Source organism: Trichosurus vulpecula, chromosome 1 (assembly GCF_011100635.1).
Source record: "Trichosurus vulpecula isolate mTriVul1 chromosome 1, mTriVul1.pri, whole genome shotgun sequence".
Taxonomy (NCBI): Eukaryota; Metazoa; Chordata; class Mammalia; order Diprotodontia; family Phalangeridae; genus Trichosurus; species Trichosurus vulpecula.
Genome location: NC_050573.1, coordinates 406715132 through 406736403, shown reverse-complemented (window position 1 = coordinate 406736403; position 21272 = coordinate 406715132). Strand labels below are relative to the sequence as shown.

The 21272-nt window shown below is 38.2% G+C and overlaps 1 protein-coding gene across 1 annotated transcript in view; it reads left to right on the top strand.

Moving 5' to 3' along the window:
• The window catches only part of MROH2B (maestro heat like repeat family member 2B), an 84203-nt gene that overhangs the window by 52497 nt on the left and 10434 nt on the right, over positions 1–21272 (top strand). Inside the window, exons 23-35 of the mRNA XM_036746584.1 lie at positions 140–166; positions 526–648; positions 1030–1109; positions 1869–2004; positions 2524–2619; positions 3320–3409; positions 3799–3919; positions 5666–5763; positions 10773–10925; positions 13912–14069; positions 17597–17723; positions 18306–18493; positions 21030–21170. Coding sequence (XP_036602479.1) covers positions 140–166; positions 526–648; positions 1030–1109; positions 1869–2004; positions 2524–2619; positions 3320–3409; positions 3799–3919; positions 5666–5763; positions 10773–10925; positions 13912–14069; positions 17597–17723; positions 18306–18493; positions 21030–21170 — 1538 coding nt within the window. The remainder of the gene's footprint in view (positions 1–139; positions 167–525; positions 649–1029; positions 1110–1868; positions 2005–2523; positions 2620–3319; positions 3410–3798; positions 3920–5665; positions 5764–10772; positions 10926–13911; positions 14070–17596; positions 17724–18305; positions 18494–21029; positions 21171–21272) is intronic.

Here is a 21272-nt window from a genome sequence, read left to right as displayed (position 1 = left end):
GAATTGAGAAAAGCCACTGATAGGATGTAGAATCATGCTTCATTGTTCCCTACCAGGAACTATCAGGAGCTAGTTTCAAAAAGACTTGATTATTCCATAACCACTCATTGAGCTTTTGCTTTCATCTTTGACTTTTCAGATATTGGGAATGACTGTTTTAAACAAGGTGAGTTATAATTCTATGCTTCTGTTGTTCTATCTATATAAGTGTCTATTATAAAAATCATTCAGAATTATATATCATCTTGATTTGGTTCCCAACAATAGAATCAGTAATTAGCGATATCTCCTGTTCTGGAGCCGTGGAACCTGAGCCTGCTCTAAAGCAATTCAAGGGGCTTCACAACTTTTTCATTCAGTAGAGTTTGAAAGTTGGACTCTTCTATGTAGAAGCAAGGCAAGGAACCCAATACATGAAAAGGGTGGGTTGGATTTTCTTGGGACGGACATCAAAGATATCTTTTATATCCAGTACCTCATTACTAGTAATTCATTTATCATACATGATGCTTTATTTCCCTTTAGAACATGGATCTGCAAATGAGCTTCACAAAAAGTATCACTGAAATTTGTATTGCTATTCGGGACACTGAAGAACTACTGAATTTTAATTTTACCAGTAAGGAAGTACTCCTTGGACACATGCTGGTGAGTGTACAAAGGTGCACTGGACCATCTCTTAGACTTTTGTTTGTTGTTTCTGTTGTTTAACAGTTCAGGGTTTTCTGTCTAAAAATGGACAAATATGAAACACTGAAACTGCTCAGCCCCAAGGGAGGAAAGGGGGAAGGGGATAAGAATTTGTTAAGTGCTTGCTATGTTCCAGGCACTATGCTAAGAGCCTTATAAATATTATCTCATTTGATGAGGGAGCCAGTGCCTCAGTTCCCACTAATAAGTCTTCCTCGAGGCTGCAAGGAGGCAGCAGCACCTGGGAGACCATGATAGTTGAAGTAGGAATCAAGGGGATGAGTCCTCCCCCCAAAAAAATTCTTTATAGTCCATTTCACCTCTTTGCTTGTGTTTCAGGATTTAATCAGAGAAGAACCTCTGGATTCCTTAGCTAGCCCTGTTCGATGGAAAGCATTAATTGCTATTCAGTGCCTAAGGTATTGGACTCACTCTCATTGCTCTTGTCTTCCTTCCTCATCCCAGATCAGTGGGTTGCTTGTTAGCCCCGGCAAAAACAAAAAACCAGAATTCCATTAATGTGATTTGGATTGGAAACTGCTTCTCTTTTCAAAAGGATAACAAACTAAATGTATGGGATAATTATCAAGGAGCAACTAACCAGTCAGAAGAGTCAACTTTAATGAAATAAGGAGTACAAATACACATTCTTTATAGGGTTTGCCTGGGAGCAAACTTTAATCTTCTAGGTTAAAAAATGTTCTCATTCCTTTGGATTAGCTTCAACACCTTCTATTTGCCTAAAAAAGAAAACTGGCATGAACTTTATCATTCATTGCATAGAGATGTTCATTATTTACTGAAAGCATACGTAACACTAGTGCAAACATAGTTGGTGATACAAAACAAATAGGCATCCTTGTTCCCAAGATTGTAGGCTTTTTATACAAGAAAAAAAATGAACAAATGCAAGAGAAAATTAGCAGTTAAATATAAACTGTAATGAAAATGTGTTGAGTAAGACAGATTCAGTATAGCCCTCTCTTTGATATCACAAATATTGCCCAGTTTATACATTTACTCCTGTCCTTACTACTTCCTTCTCCATTCTCATCTATAAGAAAATATACCCTTTCTTCTTAGGATCAGAGAAGTGACTCTTGTCACATTTACCTCCTCTTCCTACTTTCCATAATTCCTAGTCTAACATGCATCCCCCTATATCTTTTTCATTTCAGCAAACTGAAACCTCAGTTACCTATAAATGACAACCTAAATATCCTTGAAGAGAGTCTCCGGAGTCTCGTTCTCCTTCCTCATTTAACTCAACTCATAGAAGATGGACAGACTGCCGAGGACAAAGCACACATCCAAGTATGAAGGAAGGAGGTCTGGGTTCCTTAAACAAATACAATAGTATCATTAGATTGATCCTGGAAGGGACCTTAGAAATCTTCGAGTTCAGGGGTTCTTTGCCCTTTTTTGTCATTAAATGTTTTGTCAATCTGGGGGATGTTATGAACCTCTGCTCAGAATAATGTTTTTAAATTCATAAAATAAAATATGTAGGATTACAAAGAAAATTAATTATATTAAAATACACTTATCAAAATTAAAACAAAAACTTCATGGGCCCCAGGTTAAGAATCCCTGATTTCCAATTCAGCCCCATTCTCCTACAGAAGAGGAAACTGAGACCCAGAGAGATTAGGTGACTTGTCCAAAATCATATAGATAGTAAATTGAAGAACTGGGATTTGAACCCAAGTCTTCCAACTGTAAGTCTAGCAGTCTTGCTTTTATAATCTTCTTTAGCATTCTCTGAAAAAATCATGGTAAGACAACAGCTACCTTGGCTCAAGCTGAGCCCCACAGACTCATTTCTGGTTTCAGTTTCTCTATGGAAGATCCATGGATGCCCTTGGGAAACTTATGAGAACTCTGGTGTGGAGTAGCCAAGACCCAGAAGAATGTCATGAAATGTTTAATGTAAGTTGGCCCCATTTGAGTTGATGACTATTCTCTTTCATTTCCATTCTGACTCTCCACCCATTACCCCAAACCTGTTCTGTTCCCCTTCTGGTCCCCCTCTGTCCAACTCTCTTTTATTTCTTCCTATTCCACACCACCTGTTTCACAGGCTTCTCTGACTTGTGGGAAAAGGGAGAAATAACATCCTCCTCCTTTCAGATTACGTTCCTGCTCCTGCCACTCACTCATCTGTCCAACAAGTATTTATTAAGCCTCTATTCTGTGCTCAGCATGATGTTGCATGTTGTGTATGATGGATAATAAAGAGGAAGTAAACGACACAGTCCTTGTCCTCAATCGTCACAACCTAGAAGAAGAGATAACACATTCATACAAAGAACAATTACTGTCAGCCTCAACTCTCTCCCCCCAGTGATAGACAGATGATTCCTTCCACATGTTAAAAAAAAATTAAGGATACTCATAATTTAGCAATGCTGAGCTTTTTCCCCATGGCCACGGTTAGAGAGAGGGCAAGGCCAGGGGAGTTAGGAGAAAAACAGAGACAGACAGGCAGAGAGACAGAAAGACAGAGACACAGACAGACACACAGAGAGGAAGACAGAGAAACAGAAAGACAGAGAAATAAGGATAGAGAGTTCTGTGATGAAGAAAACTAAAACTAAACAATCTACTTCTTTTTCTTAATTACCAATAGCTTCTGCGAATCTGGTTTGTTTCATCAAAAGAATGGGAAAGAGAAAGAGCTTTGCAGATCTGTTCAAAGGCATTGACCAGTAGTAATGAAGTAAGTAGACTAGTCTGTTTTAGATGAATGAATCTGAAGAAAACTTAACTGAAAGTCTTTAGGAAAACATAAAAGGCTTTTCTATTTTTTTATTTTTTGAAATCTCTACCCCCAAAGGAAATATATTTTTACTGAAGAGAGGATTTCCCCAAACTCATGAGTCCAAGAATGACAAGCACAGAATGAGATGACTCTCCCCGTGGACCTTAAATGGTTGCTGTTATGAGAGGGGACCACTAACCTCTTTTTAAGGGAAAATTTGAATCTCATTTTAATCCTTGGGGTTTGTGGGAAAGAAATGAGTGGAATTAAATGTGATGTCCAGGATATAGTGGAATGTCATTTCCTGTGTGAGAAATCTTGAGGTTATCTTTGTTCTTTCTCTATAGTCACCAGAGAGATTTAAAATGGGTCCTCTTCTTGGACTTTTTGCACCTCACTGTGGTGATACCCTACCTACCATCCGTCTATGGGCTGCTGATGCTGTAATTGGTCTGTTGTATCTCAAAGGTGAGAGGAAAGACATGAGGAAACCACTTGATAAAAAGACGACTGTCTCTTTTCTTCTGCTGTCAAATATTCCTTCTCTCCTTCTCCCCTCCCAACTCCTTCTTTCTCTTCCTAACCAAGCATTGTAAATTTCTACTAGTAAGTAGATATTAAATATTATGAGTTTCAAATTAAAGCACAGTGCAGCCGGTCATATTATAACTTCCTCTGCTACATGGTTTTCTTTAATACTAAATTGCACTACTTTTCAAAGGTTAGATGTATTTCAAAGTTGAATATGAAAAAATGCCTTTGTGGGTTCTTTTTACTTGAATAGCATGACCCTACATGAACATCGCTAAGTATAGGCAAAGAAATTCTATCTAAAATAAGCATTCAAAGTATAACCCTGGACAGAGGCCAGATGCAGAATCCAACAGCCAAATAGAGCTTTCTATTGAGTCTGGCCATACTAAAGAGAAAAGTCTCTTGCTTACAGCTTCTCAACATACATCGGAATGTGCATATTGCACCATTTATTTAGACCAAGGGGTGAAGAACTGGGGGGAAAACACCAGTTTCTCCATTTTTAATTGCGATCTCACACTATGTATGTATGTGTACGTATATACACACATACATATACATTTACCACAAACATACATGTATGCACACACATATATTTGTGTGTCATTGGATGGGTATTATACATATATATGTGGGGGGAAGGTATGAGATTTCAATTAGTATATTTTCAATTTACATGTATGATATGTAAATACATGTTTATATGTATATATATGTACACATATATGAATATGCATTTATGTGTGTTGTGGAGAGAGAGAGAAAGAGAGAGAGCAGATTTCTGACATGCAAATAGACAGGACAAACACCAATAATCTTATAACTATCTATCCAAATGGGGGTGATCATTCAGAGGTATTGATGTTCTAAATTGGAAACTTCAGTTTATATAAGCTGAGAGATGTTGGGGATGACTGAAAAGTGAAAAAGGATAAACAAATAAGATTCAAAATTCCCTTGGAAAATGGTGCTATTATTTATTGAAGAAATATTTTTTTCTGAATCATGACTGAGACTGAAACTGAGTGAATGATATAGCAGAGGACATTTGAGGGACCCAGCAGGAAGAAAGTTGAAATCTTGGTTGGTTTTGACTAGAGTAGAATATTTTAGTCAGCTCATATTTCAGATAAGTTGGCAAGACACTAGCTTCCTTTCTGGTATATACATACACACACACACACACACACACACATATGTACATACATATGTGTATGTATATATTTGTGTGTACGTATAAAATTTTTTCTGGAAAACCCATCTCAGAATGACCTTTGCCTGTTTATCTAATGCTTTTGAAACACATCTCACGTGTAGCACTGCACACACACAATAGAGACTTATAAGCATAATAACCAGCCCTAAACTAAGATGCCAAAGTCTTGCTACAGCTGATATGCTGGGAAATCACAGTATAAGTAGTCTCTGTAACCAGGGATTCTTAACCTGGAGTCCATGAACTTGTTTTTTTTTTATATTCTAATAATTGTGTTATGATATAATTGGTTTCCCTTCAATTGAAGGTATTTTATTAATTTAAAAGCTTGATTCTGGGAAGGAATCAGTAAGCTTCATGAGACTGCCAAAGGGGAATACGACACACACAGGAAGGTTAAGAACTCTTGCTCTAACTTTAACACACTCTGAATTCTGACCCTGTTTTTCCTCTGGTGATTTTAGATCTGCCCCAGGAAACAGAGAAACTAAGGCATCTGCAGGAAGGATTGCAGTCTACTGATAACCACATCCAGCTCTGGATTGTATCTAATATGGCTAAGGTAATTTTGGTGAAGGAATGGAGCTGGAGAATAAAGGGAACTCTTTCTTAGCTCATGAGATATTTCTTTCACCCACAGTCACTTTTAAACTGTGCCTCTGAGTAACCCAGAACACAGCTTTATTAGTAATCATCCCACAACCCTAAATGATCCACTGGATTAAGAGGGGTCACTGGGCTGCCCACCAAAATTCATTCATTCTACAAATATTTATTATGTTTCTATTGTATGCAAGACAAAATGCTAACGGCTATGACATAAAGACAAAAAGAAAACAGTCTCTGTCCTCAAAAAGCCTGCAGAGAGGATATAGTTCACACAAAACTAAATAAAGACAAAGTAATAGAAATAAAGTAATTTTAAGAAGGAAAGAATCCTCATGACTAGAGGGACAAAGAAAAGTTTCATATATAATATAGATTCTAATCTGTGCTTTGAATAGAGCTGCAAATTCAAAGAGGTGCAGGAGCCCCTGTAGTGGGGACCAAATGTACAAAGGCATAAAGGGGGAGAATGAGATGTCATGTAAAGGGAACAACCAGAAGGCCACAAAGAAGGTAAATGTAAAGATTAGATCGTACCCAAGGGTTAAATACTGTACAAAATTGATACATATGTCCAGACCAGTAAGCAAATATCATGATAAACATAAATAAAATGGTAAAGTATGGCAGGCATAATACTTCCTAACTGTTGAATACAATGGAATAATTTTTTTAATTCAATTTTATTTTCAGTTCCAAATCTTTCCCTCCTCCTCCACATCCTCCACCCATTGAGAAGGCAAGGAAAACAAAACCCTTTATAAATATGTATAGTCCTGCAAAACAATATTCCACATTAGCCATGTCTCCCTCCCTCCGTAAAAGGGAAGAAAAAAAGAAAAATGTGCTTCAATCGGCAGTCTGAATCTTATCAGCTCTCTATCCCAACATGGACAGCTTGGTTCATCATAAGCCCTTTTGCATTGTTGTGGGTTATTGTATTGATCAGAGTCACTAGGCCTTTCAGAGTTGATTCTCTTTACAATATTGCTATTACAGTATAAATTCTCCTGATTCTGCTCCATTCACTTTGTATCAGTTTATAGAAGTCTTCTCAGGTTTTTCTAAAACCATCCCTTTCACCATTTCTTACAACACAATGGCATTTCATTACATTCATGTACCGTAATTTGTTCAGCTATCCCCGGATTGATGGGCATCCCCTTAGTTTCCAATTTTTTACCACCACAAAAAGAGCTGCTATAAATATTTTTGTACATATGGGTCCTTTTCCTCTTTCTTTGATTTCTTTAGGGTATTAGTAAAACCTTTCATACTTTGGGGAACATAGTTTCAAATTGCTTTCCAGAATGGTTAGACTAATTCACAACTCTACCAACAGTGTACTTATTTTCCCATATCCCCTCCAACAATTTTCATTTTCCTTTTTTGTCATCTTAGCCAATCTGATGGATATGAAGTGGTACCTCAGAGTTGTTTCAATTCGCATTTCTCAAGTTATTAGTGATTGAGAGGATTTTTCAAATGACTATTTACAGATTTGGTTTCTTCATCTGAAAAATGCCTGTTCATATCCTTTGACCACTCATTAATTAAGGAATGGTTCTTAAATCCTGGAATACTATTCCTGATTAAGTCTATAAAAATCATCTAGATCGGGGGTGGGGAACCTGTGGTCTTGAGGTTTAGATTCAGTCAAAGGGCCACGCTTGAGAACCTAGAGGGCCACAGGTGGCTTTGGGGCTACAGACTCCCCATCTTTGATCTGGCTATTTACAAGCTAAGGACCCCCTTGCCTCAAAGCAATCAGACTTGAAAAGAACTTTTTATCATTAAAATAGCTAGTTGTGGATATCATCACTCTCAGTCTCATACTTCTTCCATCTGAAAAATTCAAAGATCAGACCCAATGACCATTAAGGTGTCTTCCAGCTCTAAATCTATGATTGTCCTATGCTCTGGAAAGCAGCTTGCAATTATATTGATGATACCTCTCTGTCCCTACTCCTGAGCCAGAGTTAGATGTCAACTGCTTTGAAGCTGTTTCCTCATCTATAAAAACTTGCCAGAAATACTCCACACTACACTCATACAAATGTCTTGGGTGACAAGCATTCTTTAATGTCCTCTGTACACACAATTCAGCATTGTAACTGCTTTGGTCTTGACTGATTAATGATTGTCACAAACACTAAAGTAGAGCTCTTGGTGGCATAGTGGATAGAATGCTAGACTTGGAGTCAGGAAAATCTTAGTTCAAATTTTTCCCAGACACTTACTAGCTGTATGACCCTGGCCCAGTCACTTAACCTTTCTCTGCCTCAGGTTTCTCATCTGTAAACTGAAAATGAAAATAATAATCCCTAACTCCCAGAATTGTTGGGAATATCAAATGAGATGATATGTTAGTTGTTTTTCAAACCATAAAGAGCTGTGTAAATGCTAATGCAAAGGTGCAATGAAAACTACCCCTAATACTAGCTTTGATTTTTATTATTAGACATGGTAAAGTTAAAGTTATTAACCTTAAGTAACCAAACCTCATATTTTAATAGGTATCCTCAGTTCTCCTTAAGAAATTTTTGTCTCATCGCTAGTATTGCCTAGTTGGAAATGGCTCCTGAAAGCTTCACAGGATTCTGCTTTCATCTGCCAAAAGCAGGATCTTAGAATAAAGAACCCATAAATACATTCCTCTGGTCCATATATATTATCCAATCTTTTCCATTTTATTGGATTGTTCAATCTATTCATATTTAAAGTTATGAGAGTATGGTTTTTATTTTCTTCCATTTATGTCTATTTTTTTTCAAAATTAGATTTTGTTTTTGTTCCTCTTCCTTTGTAAAGACAATACTTCAACTCTATTTTTGCTTAATCTCCTTTAAGCCAAACCTATTCCCACTGGCTTTTTCCCCTCACCTTCAAGTCCCACCCCTTCTTGTTTATCTCCTGTTTCCCTATTTTGGAGTATTTTAACTTGATAATTCCATTTATTTTTTCCTCTAATCTAGTTATTTATTTCCCTTTTTCCTATCAGCTAAGTTGTCAAGTAAAATCCACTCTTTCTCCTCTCCATTTAACTTATTTCAGTAATTATCATTTTTCTTAATTTCTGTGCTTTTTTCTGAAAAGGGATTTATTTCCCTTATTCTCTTAATTATTTCTCTTCCTTTTCTGTCTATTCTGTCTATTGCTATTCTTTGATTCCTGGTCATTATACTTATTTATTCCATCTTTATTCTCTGAATTCTGCATAGAATTAAAGCTACCAAAGTACTTATTTTGAGTTCCCTCTTCTAAACAGTTTATATGTTTTTGCCTTGTAGATCTTGTCCCTTTCACCTTCCTAGAGGAGGCAGAGAGGATAAAAGCATGTCCTTATAGCAGAAATGTTCCTGTGTCCCTGAATATGCAGCTCATTACTACTCCCTGCTTCCCCCATGATCATTTCTTCCCGTTTGCCATGAAATATCTCTGTGCTCATGCTTTCCAACCCTCTGTCTATCAGTTACCTCCAGATGCTCTGATTCCCTTTCTGAGGAAGGATGTTATCCATGGAAACATGACATTCTCTTAGAGGCAGTGGTCTCTTTTTAAACACCAAATCCTGCCAAATTGTGCCCATTGTTAAGAACCCTATCCTCCTCTCCCACTAAAGAATATCTGTCTCCCCTTATGGAATCTGCAGCAGCTAGAAATGTTTTTTAAAAAACCACCCTCCTCAGCCTTGTTGGCCTTCAATAAATCTGAACTTATATCAGAACATGATGGGTAGATAGAGTAAGTGCTGGATTTGGAGGCAAAAGACCGCTGCCTCAAAGCCAGTCTCTGCCATTGTTTCAACAATCTAGCTAGCAGCTTCTGTGGGGGTGTAAGATGCACCCACAGCCAGCACCCAGAAAGCTGCCAACAGCACAGGTTCTTTTGATCTGCTTAACTAAGGAAAGCAAGGTGAAGGGGTTGATGAGCTTACTTTAATTCAGCATACAAATATCATTCACTTAGTTCAGAGGAAAAAGCCAGCTCCCTGAACTTCAGAACAAAATACAAAGTAATTACAAACATCAACACACAGACTTTGTCTGATTCAAATCCCAATACATAGTTACCAGAGTTCAACAAAGTCTCAGCATCCGGGTTTACAAGCTGGAGGGCTCCTTAGCTACAGCTGCCCGGAGTCTCCTCATCAACACCATCTCAGAGCCCTGCACAAATGGCTCTGTCCTCCCTCCTTATAGGGCTTCAGATGTCATCAAACATCATCTGAATGACCAGAGCTCAGGTTCTTGAGTTAGCCCCTCCCCTTAGTACCCTGGAAGGTTCACATCCACATAGGTTAGGTTAACACCTAATAGGGCATGGCTCTGGAGTTAGCACCTCCCCTTGGCCTGTCCCACCTTGGGCCCCACCCCAGTCACCAATCCACACCCACATAGGTTCCACACCTAGTAGGGGTTTGGGCCTGGGGCTTAGAACCTAGTAAGGCTCAATGAAATATACTGAATTACTCAAAGCAAACTAAAGCCAAACTCTTCAAGGGCACTATGTGCTAAGGAGCCCATTTTGCTTACCAACACAGCCATGTACTACTGTGTTGACTTGGATATATTATTTGATGTTTCTGGATCTCACTTTCCCCATCTCTAACATAAGGGGGTAGACTAAATGACCTATAAGTTCCCTTCCACCCGTAACTCTGATTCAATGAAAAGCTACTTAGAAAAATCCCTTGTAATTGAAGGATATCTGCCAATCCTTTCACTGCTCCTGACCCTGAGCCAGAAACCAACTACCCTGAATCTCAGTTTCCTCATCTGCAAAATGAATGCAATAATGCCTTGTTTTTTTTCAAGCCCTTTTATGGGAATCAAAGGGTATACTGTGTGTATAAGAGGCTTAGAAAAATCAAATAAATGTTAGGACACTGAAGCAATATCAAATTCAATCTAGTGAGAAAGCATGATTAATAACACCAATCAATATCTCTGACTGAAATCCTAGATTGTTAGCAAATACATCCCCAACGGAGAAATCCTAGCATTCCTAGAAGAATCACTAGATGGTATGGAGAACCTCAACTCTGAATGTTCAAAGGCATGTAGCGTGTGGGTAATCACTATCCTAAAGGAAGTAGGAGCTACCTTGGAAAAAGAGGTAAGCCTGAAAGCTGTTATGGGAGGAGGGCAGGGGAGAGTGGCATGAAGGAGGAAGAGAAGTAGGGTGAGGAGAAAGGGGTGGGGGGAGAGAAGCATAGGGAAATTGACTGGGATTCAGGAAGATCTGGGTCAAAGCCCACCTCTGACACTTAGTAACTATGTAACCCTGAGGAAGTCATTTCACCTCTCTGTGCCTCAGTTTCCTCAACTGTAAAATGAGAGGTTTGAACTTAGCTTCATGATCTCATCCAGCAATAAATTTATGATCCTATAATCTTTGCGTGGGCACAATATTGTTACTACATAAATTATTCTCCTGGTTTTGCTCACTTCATTTTGTATCAGTTCATATAAGTCTTCCTAGGTTTTTCTAAAACCATCATCTTCATCATTTCTTACAGCACAATAGTATTTCCTCATACTCATATTCCATAACTTGTTCAACCATTTCACCAACTGATGCGCAGCCCCTCAGTTACCAATTCTTTGCCACCACAAAAAGAGCTGCTATAAGTATTTTTGTACATATCAGCCCTTTTTTTTCTTTGATCTCTTTAGGGCATAGGCCTAGTAGCAGTATCACTGGGTCAAAGGATATGTATAGTTTCATACCTTTTGGGGCATAATAACAAATTGCTCTCCAAAATAGTTGGACTAGTTTGCTCCTCCCCCGCCTCAACAATACAACAGTGTATCTACTTTCCTACACCCCTACCAGCACTTGTCATTTTTCTTTTTTGTCTGATTCTCTTTTTGTCTAATCTGATGAGTGTAAAGTAGTAGTTCAAGAGTATTTATTTGCATTTCTCTGATTCTTAGTGATAGACCATTTTTATATGACTATTGATAGTTTTTATTTCTTTCAAAACTATCTATTTATATCCTTTGACCATTTATTAATTTGGAAATGACTCTGATTCCTGTAAATTTGACCAGTTCCCTATATATTTGAGAAATAAGACCTTTATCAGAGAAATTTGCTGCAATTTTTTTCCCAGTTTCCTGCTTTCCTTCTGATTTCAGCTACATTGGTTTTGTTTGTGGAAAACCATTTTTGATGTAATCAAAAATTATCCATTTTACTTCTTGTGAATCTCCCTAACTCTAGTCATGAACTCTTCCCCGTCTATAGTTCTGACAGGAAATTCCTTCCATGATCCACTAATTTGCTTATGATATAACCCTTTATGTCTAAATGTCTATCCAAACCATTTTTGTCTAAACCATTTTATCTAAGCTAATTATGCCTAATCTGAACCATTTTGAATTTATCTTTGTATACAGTATGAGATGTTGAGGTATGCCTAGTTTCTGCCAGACTACTTTCAGGAAGAATGTCTTAATTCAGATTTATGAAGGTTCAGAATACCAGTGTCCAGTATGAGGAAATATGGAACTCATAAGACAGTAAAGAAAGCTAGCTTTATTGAAGAAAGATTGCAGGGCAGTCATGGTTAAAGATGGAAACAGATTAGGCCCACTGGAGTCCTGGGTGGAATTAGGTACCCTGGTGGATCCCTGGACAGACTGGGCAACCTCTCCCAAATCGGTAGTCTCGTAAATTTTTGTGGTGTTCTTAACCTGGGTCTAGCAGCACCAGGCACTGGGAGAAGGGAACAAGGAGCCTGGATCTGAGGACTGGTGTTATTCATAATAGCAATAAAAAGAGGTTTCCCACCCCCCAAGGGAACTAGAGGCTAGTTGAGATTCAAGGAAGGGGCTTTGGGTCATTACTACCAGGACTTTTTCTGACAGGGTGACTTAGCTACCCAGTCAGGGAATTTTGAGCTTACTTGGGGCTTCAAGGGGGAAATCAAGAAGAGAAAAAAATGTAGACACAAAAGAGTTGGGGAGACTACTGTATCCCTTCCAGTGAGCTGGACCTTTACAGAAGAAGCAGCTTCTTGTGCCCTGTCACCCAGTGAAAAGTCATCCAATAATTGACAGAGAAAAAAGAAGAGTGAGAGTGACTGGGGACTCCCTATTCAGAGATACCCAGGCAGCTACTTGTTGAAAGTAGATAGAAACATCAGAGAGGTCTGTCGTCATCTGGAGAATGTGTCTGGAACAGGACAGAGAGAATTCTAAGAACTGGCAAACCTGAAAGCCATCACCTTCTTCTGGTGATTCATGGTAGCAGTGGTGGTTGGCTTCCAGACACCCCCTCCATCTCTCTCAGTCATTCTCTCGAATCATGAACCCAGCATCTCTTCTCACCCCCATACCAATGTGCATAGCCTGCCTATCCTCCTATCCTCCAAGTCAAGGGAAAAGTAATGCTGTCCTTTTAAGATGTGCCATTTCAGCATCTCTCAGAGGCTCACATAACCACACATTGAGGACTTTTTCCTGACAGTAGAAACTATCTCCAATTCCCAGCTATACACATGCATAAATAAACACTGATTATTATTCAGAAATGAAGCATCATCTGTTAATCCATTTTGAGCTTTAAGATTCCTAAAGATGTTCTCTTACTTGGAACTAAAAAGAAGAAATACCAAGCAAAAAAGTAAGGTATTGAGGACCAATAAGCCCTTCACTATATTCAAGTACCATACTACAACCAGACAAATGAGATTTGAGATGGGAATGGCCCAAAAAGTGCCAAAGGTGAGCATCCTCCAAAGCTAACTATAGACAACAATCATCACAGATGATTTGACAAGAATGTTACAAGAAAGTGAACTTGCATTCAAGAACCTTGCAAAGAATAGCATGGTTTTTGGTAGCTCATGATCTCAGTTACTATCGTTTCAGCTATCTTTGTCTAGAGTGCCAACTGTTGGTTCAGGAAGAAGGCTCATGACTGAGAAATACACCTACCATATGTCTGGATAATTATTATTCATTAACCAACTATAGATTATTGGACCCATAAAATGGATGGGACTTTCCGAAGCCTAGCCATTTTTCACTATTTATATGCAAAAATCACATTCATAAAAAAGTGGTAATTAGTTTTATTATTTTTTTCCTTGCAGTTGTTGGATATCTTGAGCTCAATTTATCGTCACATGCCCATCCTCAGGCTTAAGGAACAAAACTTCAATTTTGTTCTACAGGCTATCACCCAGATAGCAAATTTCCACCTTGAGGCAGTTGTTTGCAATCTCCTGAATAAGCCTCTACCCTTTGATAGGTAGGTATTAGTTGACACTTCTCCTTCTGTCCTAGTATGGAGCATCAATCTCCCCAGGATAAAAAAAAATGAGTAAATTAGAGAAAAGCCAAATAACAATAGATATAAAATACGGGGAAATTTTTCAGTCATTAGAAGAAAAATATCTTATCTAAATTATTCATATACATATTAGTAGATGAGATATAATGTAATATAAAAAATGCATCCTGAGATATATCTTTAGCAGTTTGTATTCCTCCTCTTTCTTAGTTCCATGCTTGATAAAGATTTTTGTCATAAAATCTTAGGGTTAGGAGTGACCTCATGATTCATCTAGTCCAACTCCTTCCTGAAGCCTTCCACAACATTGCCAAACAGATGACCATCTTGCCTCTTCTTGAAGACTTCCAAAGATGGAGAACTGACTGCCTCCTAAGGCAGACTACGCCACTTTTACACAGTTGGGAACTGAATGGTTTTTTAATTGTTAGGAAGTTCTTCTGGTTTTGAGCTGTGATTTGTCTTTCTATACCTTGAACTGTGGGTGTCATCCTTGCCACCCCAAAAATACAATCAACAATCTATTAAGTGTTCACTGTTGCCAGGGATTTACCAAGTGCTTGGTATATAAATGAGGGTAAAAACAAAACAAAACAAAACAAAACCAGTCCCTACCCTCCAGGAGCTTATATTCTAATAGAGAACCTGTAAATAGGTAGTTATATACAAGATATAGAGAGATTAAATAAAAGTAAATTTAATAAATTACTTTCTTTATTTAAATTAAATTTAAAATTAAATCAAAATAATTAATTTAGTTTAAAAAACAATCCTACTCTCTAAGAGCTTATATTCTAATGCAGTAGAGAACATGTAAATAGGTAATTATGTACAAGATATAAAGAGATTAAATAAAAATAAATTAAATTTAAAAATTAAAAAATAAATTAAAATAAAATAAAATAGAGATGAAACTTAAAATAAATAAAAAATAAATAAAATTTCTATAATCAGAAAAGGGCAACTGGAAAAAAGCTGGGGGACTAGAAAGGGCTTTCTGCAGATGGTGAGATGTCAATTGAATCTGAGAAGAAGCCAGGAAACCAAGAGGCAGAGATGATGGGGTGAAGCATTCCCAGAAATTTAGATAGCTAATGCAAAGGCAGGGAGATGGGAAATGGAGAGTTATGTTTGAGGAAGCATAGAAGGCCAATATAACTGGATCACAGAATATATAACAAGATAGTATAGCCAGATCATAGAGTGCATAAGGAAAAGTAAGAGGACTGGAAAGATAGGAATGAGCCAGGTCATAAAGAGCTTTAAATATCAAACAGAGGAGTTTATATTTGATCCTGGAGTTACTAAAAAACAGTTGGCCGCTAGAGCTCATTGAATAGGGAGATGACATGGTCAGAATAACACCTTTTTTTAAAAAATCACTTTGGTAACTTAGCGGAAGATAGATTTGGAATGGGAAAAGAGCATCCTACAACCATTAGATCAGTAACTAGACATTAGAAGGCTATTGCAATAGTCTGGAAGGTCAATGAGGGGCTAAATTATGGTGGTAGCTATATGAATGGAAAGAAAGCGAAATATATGAGAGATGCTGCAAAAATAAATGAAAAAAATGTGGAAATGTTAGATCTATTGGCTGGGTAAGAGGGGAAGTCAAAGATAGCCCACAGGCTGAGAGGAAAGTCAAAAAGAGAAGAAGCTTTGGGGGAAAAAATAGTGCATTCTGTTTTGGACATGCTGAGTTTAAGATGTCTATGGGAAATCCAGTTCAAGACCTGCAACAAGCAATTGGTGATTCATAATTGTACCTCAAGAGAAAGATTAAGGGTCAACATATAGACTGGGTAATCATCTCTTCTTTGTGCTCTTGAGAGCACTCTGGTTGGTTAAACAAAAATCCTCAGTGTCTCCCATGTGAAGAGTATGGTCTGTCTCCTCCTCAAAATGTCATTAATAAATTATAAATAGCCTTTGATTGGGTGATAACATGACTGGGCTTGCACACCAAGGAGATCAAAGAAAAGATCTTACATTCACAACAACATTTATAGAAACTCTTTTTGTAGTGGCAAAGCACTGGAAAATAGGGAGGTGGCCACCAGTTGGGGAATGGTTGAACAAATTTGGGTACAGTCAATCTTCATCACTTGCACGTTTAACTTTTGTGACTTCAAGCATGTGTGGTTTTATCAGTAACCTCATTTTCACATTGACAAGTATGCACATTTGTGGCTATGTAGAAAAAAATGACAGGTGTAACATGCACAAATTTATGAAGGGCTAGGTATTCTACTAGACACTTCACTGTTCTTGTTCACCTTACTGTTTTAGAGTAAAAAGCTCCCCATGCATTTGTTGCATATACTGATCGTTTGCCTTTAAAACTCAAATTTTATGTTGCCATCACATACCGAAATCACAGTGCAATCCTTTGGTCTCCAAGGTAATGTCGAGACCTCAACAGTCTCAACACCTCCCAAAAGCAGCAGTTAAAGTCCCAGCAACCTCTCCCTTGGTGTTCTGAGGGTGGCCAAGGTAGGGAGGTTTACAGCAATATAGTGCAATGCCCTCACACTACCATCCAACACAATGAAAAGTAAGATTCAAGTTTGAAAATGTTTTATTTAGTTTTAAGAATTTTATCTGCTGTATGCCATTTATGATACTATAGATTTCATGTATAGTGAAAAGCAAATATTGTCTGAAATCAATATTGTTGTTTTTATTAAGATGTTAATACAAAAGGTTACAGAAGTTTAAGGAATTACTATCAAGAAAAATGTTTTACATGTTACCAATTTTATTTTGTGTACTACATCTTCTCTCAGATATTTCATGATTACTGTGTTAAGAAAAGTGCATACTATCAGAATTAATGTTTTATTATAAAGATAGATACACAGAAAAGTGTATTTTCAGCAATCTCTAGTGAAAGATTAAAGTTTTTAGTGGTCATAAGAACCTAGCCCTCATTTCCCATAGGTTCAATGTATCCACATACGCATTTTTTACTTTCATGCCATTTTCTAGGAACATTCCTCCTGAGAACGTTAAAGATTGACTATATATACTCATGTAACAGAATACTATTGTACCATAAGAAATAAAAGAGGAACCTGCAAAATCTTATATGGATTGATGCAGAGTAAAGTGAACAGAACCAGGAGAACTCTCCATACTACAACATCAAAAAATTTTAAAGGCTCATGAATTCTGATTAATGCAATAATTAATCATGATTCCAGAGGGCCAATGATGAATACTACCTACCTCCTAACAGAGAAGTGATAAACTAATATATGGAATGATACATACATTGGCCAATATAGGAATTAATTTTGTTTGACTGCTTATATATTACAAGAGTTTGGTTTTTCTTCCCCTTTCCCCAGGACAAAGTGGGAAGGAATTAACAAATTTTTTAAAAAACTTGGTAATTTTTAAAATATAATTAGTAACTTAATGGTAGGTTTTGTGGTACTCAGGAACTACCTCATGGATTTTCCACTTCCTCACAATTCTAGGGACATAAAAGCACTGTGGAAGGCGCTGGCTGAGGATAGTTCCTCCAACACCCAGCTCTTAAGAGCCTTAATGGATAAACTGGAGAGTGGGCTGGAGAATGACATAGCAGAACCAGAGACGATTGCAGTAAGTTAGACTACTCATCGCTAAGTTGAATGAGTACCCAAGCTCAATCATCTCCCCAGTCTCATCTACTTGCAGCTTCTTGCTATCCACACCCTTTCTCCAGTGCCGATCCAATTTCAGCACCAATGTCTATGGAACAGGTGCAGCAATAGTTTTGTCTGTGGACGATGCGCTAGGATAAAGACCCTGATGATTCAAACTGAGAAGCCAATTTTTCCATCAGACCGAAGAAAGCCTGTGTTTTCTGCTTCATCTACAACCCTATAAAAAACGAACCAACAACGATGATAACAACAGTAGCAACATCAAAAATCCTTCCCTTTTCAAAATTTCAAGGAATGGGGAAAACTCTGGTATTGATTAGACCATTTTCAGAAGAAAAAACATGGCAAAAGCCTACCTTAGTTAAGTGATTTTAGCACAAGATGAGCATGAAGGATACAGGGAGTTCAGAAGATCTAGTCAGAAAGCCCAAAGCCCTTGATAAGTAGGCACTTCAATAATATCTGTTGTTCTTTTCCTCAGAATTTCCCAAGAGAAGTCACCCACCTCTTGACAAGGGGATTCTTTCTCTCCTCATAGGTTGCTTGTGCTATATATGAGGTGGTATCGACGGGCATTCATATCAAGGAGTCATATGCTGAGCTTTTCTACCTACTCTTGAAGCTCATTAGCTACACATTGGGTCAAAAGATGCCAACCCCAACCTCGAATGATAGAAGGAGGGCCTTGCAGCAGGGACAGAGACATCAGGAGGGAGATCCCTGCAGGTAAATGACAAATATGAGGGAGTCTCCTATAACTGCTTTCATCACATCATAGGTTCATGAAATTAAGAGCTGGAAGGGATTTTAGAGATGAATTACCTAGCTCATCCAGTCCCCTCACTTTATGGATGTGGAAATAGAAGCTTACCCTACTTCTATTGGCCCAAAGTCACATAGGCAGTAAATAAAAGAAACTCAGATTCAAACATAAGTCTTCCGATGACAAACGTGTTGCTCTTTCCAGGGTACTAGATGTTGACCTTGTCTCTGTCATGGAACAAAACAAATATAAGGGCCTGTCCATTTAGCAGGTGGTTCACCATGAGGGACCAGATTCCCTATAAACAGATTCTATATCCATACCATCTCTCCCATCCATCCCTCTCTAGCCTTCCACACAGCCACCAGTCTAATTCAGGACCTCATTGTCTCTTGCCTAAAATGCCATAATCACCTCCTAGTTGTTTTTCCTGCCTCCAGTCTGTGCCTTCTCCATTCCAGCCTCCACACAGTTCCCACCAGCTCCAGCAGTATGGGAGCTCCAGCGATTGCTTTAATCATATCTGTTTCCCCATGCCCGGCACAGTGCCTTATACGTAATAGGCACTTCATAAATTTTTGTGAAATTGGCTAGGACTTCATAGTCTCAGGCTATAATTTTTCTTCATGTGCCTGGTTGGCCACATGGAACCTTTGCAGAGAAGAAGAAAGGACTAAACAGTGCTGGATTTCTAGAGGGAAAGAGAACAGTGTGTGTGGTCTCTGACTATGCCTGTCCATATGCGCTGGTATGGTAGATGTTCCTCAGGGGACCCCCATCTCTACTCCAGGGCTATAAGGTATGCGGTCCCATGATAAGTTGAAATTTTGATAGTGGGTATTATTGCTCCCTTCTGTTCCCTCCCACTCCCTGCTCCAAGAGTGTTTGTTCACCAGAGGACACAGTTCTGTCTAGACTGAGTGGTGTCTGACCTTTTGAGAGAAGTAGATTCTGGCTCCCAGCAGAGATACACTCCTTCTGTGGCCAGGAGTGGAAACTCAAGTTCAAATCCCATCTTGGCCACTTACTACCCAAGTGTCCTCCAGCAAGTCACTTAAATTCCCTGGCCTTCATTTTTCTCATCTGTAAAATGAGGGGGTCAGACTAGATGACCTCTGAGACCCTTTGTACCTCTGAATCTGTTACCACAGTCCTATCACCCAGCGAAACTATTTCACGTTTGCAGTAGCTGTTACTGCTTTATGCTAGTCAGACTCCCCTTGTGGGGGTTTACTTTGGTGTTTCATTGTGTCCCAAGAAGAGAGAATGACCCCCAAGCAAGGCTTGTGTTTGACCCGAGCCCTAATGACCATCCTACCCACATTATAGTGCTATCTTGTGTTTTATAGATATAGATAGATACACATATATGTATATACACAGACATGTGTACATACATACACACACTCACACTGTATGTATATATATATGTATATATAAAGATATATTGGATCATTCTTTATGCTTCTAATTGAATATATCATGGTAAATCAATTAACTTTACTAATTACTAACAGGAGTTACAATATCCTACACAATAACAACTAACATTTATACAGCATCTACTATGTGTTAGGCACTATGCTAAGCACTTTATATTTGTTATTTCATCTGATCTTTACAACAACCCTGGGAGGTAGGTGCTATCATTATTATCCCCATTTTACAGATAATAAAACTGAAGCAAACATCGATTAAGTTATTCTCCTAGAGTCACACAACTAATGAGTATCTGAGACCAGATTTGAACTCTGGTATTCCTGACTCTGTGCCTGGTGTTCTAACTAGGCACCACCTAGTTGCCTCCAAATAGACATATATGATAAATTATATAATTATACTTGTGTATACATACATAATTATATGAATTATAAATTCATATATTTTTAATTGCCTTTTCAGTGACCGCAAATACCCTCTGGCCTTTTTCTCAACCCAACCTATGGAACAATATCTCCTTTCTTTCTCTGCCCCAGGGCTGATACAGCCTTGCAGCTTACTGCAAATCCATCTGATTTCCCTCATCACCCTCCCTTTTGTTTTGATGGGCTTAGTTCATTCTCTTCCCTTTATTATCATTAAATCTCATAGTGAGCTTTCAACTTCTCTCTCTCCTTTCCCCCTGGCCCACTCCCACCCCTTTCTTTTACTTGGACTCAGAATATTCCAACAAAAGGTTTTCTTCATGGAATAGCACTTGGTATTTCCTTTTGCTTCCACTTTCCAGATCAGTTCAATTTCACTGCTAACCAAGATTTCCAAAGAAGGAATAAGACAATATTTCATTCATTCCATCCCTGGAGCTTTGGTGATTTCTAAGGCTGGTGAGAAATTGTGATGTTGCTTACTGCCTCCACTCATCTCAGCAGGTCCATCTGGATCAGTCTGGTTGTATTTTCCACCACACATCACTTACTAATCCTAAGATGAAAAATTATATTTGTGAAAAGAGCTGAGTCTAAGCCAGCTCATTTCTCTAATTCTGGCTCTCTTCTTTAGGTTTTCAACTAACACACTGAGATGTGTGCAGAACCAAGCCATAAAAGAGGGCCTGGCTAAAGAGTCTGATGAGGGAGACAACTTATGGAATCTACTGAGTAGCCCCCATTCACACCACATAGGAGTGTGTGTGCTGGCCAGGTAACAGTTAGATTCTCTAGGGTTGGTGCTGGGGAGAAAATAAGAAGCAATTATAAACTTCCTATTGCTTCCACACATTAGAGGCTGAATAAATGTTAAGCA